This window comes from Bufo bufo, chromosome 1 (assembly GCF_905171765.1).
Source record: "Bufo bufo chromosome 1, aBufBuf1.1, whole genome shotgun sequence".
Classification (NCBI taxonomy): domain Eukaryota; kingdom Metazoa; phylum Chordata; class Amphibia; order Anura; family Bufonidae; genus Bufo; species Bufo bufo.
The window spans coordinates 825,015,725-825,020,458 of record NC_053389.1 but is presented as its reverse complement, the minus strand read 5'-3'; the positions used below and the strand labels follow the sequence as shown (position 1 = coordinate 825,020,458).

The window sequence follows — 4,734 nt, the reverse complement described above, 5'->3', positions numbered from 1 at the left end:
CGCCAAATGGAAAAGGATTTAGGAAAACTAGAAGAATGGTCAGAACTCTGGAAACTGAAATTTAATGTGGATAAGTGCAAGATAATGCACCTGGGGCGTAAAAACCCAAGGGCAGAATATAGAATATTTGACACAGTCCTGACCTCAGTATGTGAGGAAATGGATTTAGGAGTAATTATTTCAGAAGACTTAAAGGTGGGAAGACAATGTAATAGAGCAGCACGAAATGCCAGCAGAATGCTTGGATGTATAGGGAGAGGTATAAGCAGTAGAAAGAGTGAAGTGCTTATGCCGCTGTACAGAACACTGGTGAGACCTCACTTGGAGTATTGTGCTCAGTACTGGAGGCCATATCTCCAGAAGGATATAGATACTCTAGAGAGAGTTCAGAGAAGAGCTACTAAACTAGTACATGGATTGCAGGATAAAACTTACCAGGAAAGGTTAAAGGACCTTAATATGTATAGCTTGGAAGAAAGAAGAGACAGAGGGGATATGATAGAAACTTTTAAATACATAAAGGGAATCAACTCGGTCAGTGATGACATGTCCCCATATGGAATATCATTTATATGTGCAAAGAGCTGGATCTTTTAAGAACGTTGTCACTATACAAATTAATGATAGGCTTAAATCCACATCACAACCACAGGGTGGCCTCACATATTGCATATACATCTTATGACAGTGTATTGCGAAATGATGCTTTTCCAAGTCAAAAATTTACATTTTCCACTGAAAAAAATCATTGCAAAAATAACACCCTTCACCACCCATGCCACAGCCCCATTTTTAACCTGGCGTGAGCGGGGAAAAGAGGCAAATTACCTTTGCACCACAATCTGTGACAGGTATACTCCAAAAATTGGCATATATCTGTTAGTAAATGACCCTCTATTTCTCAATTGTATGTCAGTATGGCTAAAGTTACCTATAATTAGAACCCATTGTTATTGCCTATTTGTTGCAAAAAAAAAGAAAAAATGTACTGCCGCCGTCTATTCATTCCTATGGGAGAGCCCAAAATAGCCGAGAGTTGGCTTGACTATTTCCATCAGCCTTATAGAAGTGAATCGTGTGGTGACCACGCTTGCGCGGTGCGCTTCTAATTTATTTCAATAGGACTGGCGAAAATAACCGAGCGCTCCCATAGAGGGCGGTGGCGCATGGACAGTCTGCCCTCCCTCACTTTGCTGGCTCTGTTCTAAATGTGCAGGTCTCAGAGGTAGGACTTGCATCCATCATACATTGTGGGTAGACATGAGCGAAGTATAAAAAAATTTGATTCGGCTACTTCGCCGAATTTTACAAAAAAATCCTCTTATGATAAAAAGTGGATTTCTTTGTAAGTAGGGGGTGCAATGACAGGGAGTGGCGATTGCGCCATCCTCATCATTGTACGCCTCAGTTGACACATTCATACATGATCGCGGCATCTGATAGCAGTAATCGGGTGTTAAATTTTAAAAAAAATAATAATACTTATCTGATCCATTTGCTCACGACGAGTTGGGCGCTGCCATCTTGATTGAAGGTCTGGTGCAAAATCTCACGCAGGCCACGATTACTTCATCACGGCACCGACGTGGTGATTTCATACGTCACCACGCACAGGATTTTGGCCATGATCTTCAAGATGACAGCGCCCGGCCTGTCGCAAGCAAAATGGATCAGGTAAGGATGATTTTTTTTTTTCTGTTTCAGTTCAATTCGCTACCACGAAGCAAGAGGAAATTTGGCTTTGCAATGAATCAAATTTATCCTAAAATTCGGATTGAAGTCCACTTTGTGGACTTCGATTCACTCATCACTAATTGTGGGCATAGCCTAGCGATATGCTCCCAATGTCTGACGTGAGACAACCCCTTTAATACTGTAATCAATTGCAAGGATGAGACATTTAGGCTCACAATATACAGATTGCTGTCCATATCCTGTTGATGTAAAAAACGTATTCCTATGTGTCTACGAAAATAAAACTTGGTATAATGCAATTTGAAGTCTACTTAGATTTTCTTTGTTTTCTTATTCTACTTGCAGACAAATGGGACTGTGGTCACAGAGTTTCTCCTCTTAGGATTTCAATGCAGCCAACTTTTGAGAAATATTCTATTCCTTCTGTTTTTTCTTGTTTTTGGTGCCACAGTATGTGGGAATCTCTTGATCATCACCCTGGTGTCCACCAGCAAGAACCTCCACACTCCAATGTACTTTTTCATCTCACAACTGTCCATCAGTGACATCTTATTGACCACAGATATTGTCCCCAACCTGCTCCACATTCTACTAAATAATGGAGGAACCATCGGTTTTATTGGTTGTATGGCTCAGTTTTATTTTTTTGCTGGCTCAGAAGCATTTGAATGTCTTCTTCTCTCTGTGATGTCTTATGACAGATATGTGGCCATCTGTAATCCCCTCCATTACTCCTCTACCATGACTTATGAATTCTGTGTTAAATCAGTCACTATTTGCTGGTTGTTGGGTTATTTTGTTTCATTTATTGTCAGCATATCACCATTCAAACTAATGTTTTGTGGGCCAAATATCATTGACCATGTATTCTGTGACATTGTCCCCCTATTAGAACTTTCCTGTTCTGACACCTTTATTGTTCATTTGGAAATTTATGTCACGGGCATACCAATTGTAATAATCCCAACCACAATCATTGTAATGTCTTATACTTACATTGTTTTAGCAGTCTTAAGGATCCCATCCAGTACTGGTAGACAGAAAGCCTTCTCCACCTGTAGCTCCCACCTCATTGTGGTCTCCATATTTTACTTCAGTCTCTTCAGTGTTTATGTTCTTCCAAAAGGTGGACAAACCTGGCTTCTTAATAAAATCTTATCTCTGTTATATACTGTATTTACGCCATTGATTAACCCCATAATATACAGTTTGAGAAATAAAGACATTAAAAGGATTGCCCGGTCACATATATTGATGACCTATCATCAGATGAATATCTGATTGGTGAGGGTCCGACACCCTGACCGTTCAGCGGTTTGTTCTGGATGCTGTACTTCGTCTCAGAAGTACCTGCTCAATTCAAGTGAATGGATTGAGTGCTCAACTTGGTATTAGATTAGTAGATTAATTTATTTTCACATCCAGTTAATTCAAGTTGCACAGGCCAACATTTTGGTCCACAAACGGACCTTGATCAAGACTGGAGTGCTGAGTAAGAAGTGTGTGAGTTCTTGGATGTCTGTGTTCCTCCAACATCACTGACGCCAACATCCAGGAACTCACACACTTCTTTCTCCACAGTCCAGCGGTAATTAAGGTCTGTTTGTGGACCGAAACGTTGGCCTGTGCAACCTAATTAACTGGATGTGAAAATAAAGAAATCTACTAATTTAATACCAAGTTGAGTGCCATGGTTTACTGACACTTTACTCTGGGAAAATCACCCTATCATTGGGAACCGCATCATTAAGTGGAGTGCCAACCATTGCCTTCCTTATTAACACTATGCCACCATCCAAAGGAGATGAGGCATATTGTAAAGACCAGGAAGCGGCACTTACATGGAGCATCATCTGCTTGTCAAAACACCCGTAACCCTCGCTAATCTGATATGTATGACCTATCCTTATGGATAACCGATTTAAAATGGATTGTGCAGCAATTTATCTGATCGATGGGGGTCCAACACCTGGCACCCCTACTGACCAGCTGTTTGAAGAGGAAGTAGCGCTCCATATGAGTGCTGCTTCCTCTTCATTACACTGAACTTTGTATCGGAAGTGCAGATTAATGACAAGTAGTCGCTCCTTTCACTTGAATGGAGCTAGTACTTGCAATGATACTACAGGGTGGGCCATTTATATGGATACACCTTAATAAAATGGGAATGGTTGGTGATATTAACTTCCTGTTTGTGGCACATTAGTATATGTGAGGGGGAAAACTTTTCAAGATGGGTGGTGACCATGGCGGCCATTTTGAAGTCGGCCATTTTGAATCCAACTTTTGTTTTTTCAATAGGAAGAGGGTCATGTGACACTTCAAACTTATTGGGAATTTCACAAGAAAAACAATGGTGTGCTTGGTTTTAACATAACTTTATTCTTTCATGAGTTATTTACAAGTTCCTGACCACTTATAAAATGTGTTCAATGTGCTGCCCATTGTGTTGGATTGTCAATGCAACCCTCTTCTCCCACTCTTCACACACTGATAGCAACACCACAGGGGAAATGCTAGCACAGGCTTCCAGTATCCGTAGTTTCAGGTGCTGCACATCTCGTATCTTCACAGCATAGACGATTGCCTTCAGATGATACGAGATGTGCAACACAGTGTCACCACCCATCTTGAAAAGTTTCCCCCTCACATATACTAATGTGCCACAAACAGGAAGTTAATATCACCAACCATTCCCATTTTATTAAGGTGTATCCATATAAATGGCCCACCCTGTACATTGCAGCTCCACAGGAGATGATGCGTAGTGTGAAGACCAGGAAGTGGAGCTCTCATGGAGCGCCGCCTCCTCGTCAAACAGCTGATCGCTGGGGGGTGCCGGGTGTCAGACCGCCGCTGATCTGATATTGATGACCTATCCTGAAGATAGGTCATCAATATAAATTGCTGCACAACCTCTTTAAGGAAGCCATACAGGAAACATTGACTTTAATATCTACAGTATATAGACCTAACATGGTATATGGTTGTATATTTTTTTTTCCAGAAATACCTGAATCAAGGATCTGAGTAAGAACC

The 4,734-nt window shown here is 41.0% G+C and overlaps 1 protein-coding gene across 1 annotated transcript; it reads left to right on the top strand.

The window, feature by feature from the left end:
* Positions 1 to 1,665: 1,665 nt before the first annotated feature.
* LOC120989656 (olfactory receptor 11L1-like) lies at positions 1,666 to 4,463 on the top strand. Its single transcript, XM_040417897.1, has 3 exons — positions 1,666 to 1,674; positions 2,041 to 2,936; positions 4,442 to 4,463. Exons 1-3 carry the CDS (start codon positions 1,666 to 1,668, stop codon positions 4,461 to 4,463), a joined length of 927 nt encoding a protein of 308 aa, XP_040273831.1.
* Positions 4,464 to 4,734: the final 271 nt, after the last annotated feature.

Bases quoted from the DNA above. Each gene is read 5' to 3' on its own strand.
- LOC120989656 (XM_040417897.1), top strand. The intron at 2,937-4,441 runs GTCACATATATT...TGTACATTGCAG, and splicing joins GACATTAAAAGGATTGCCCG to CTCCACAGGAGATGATGCGT.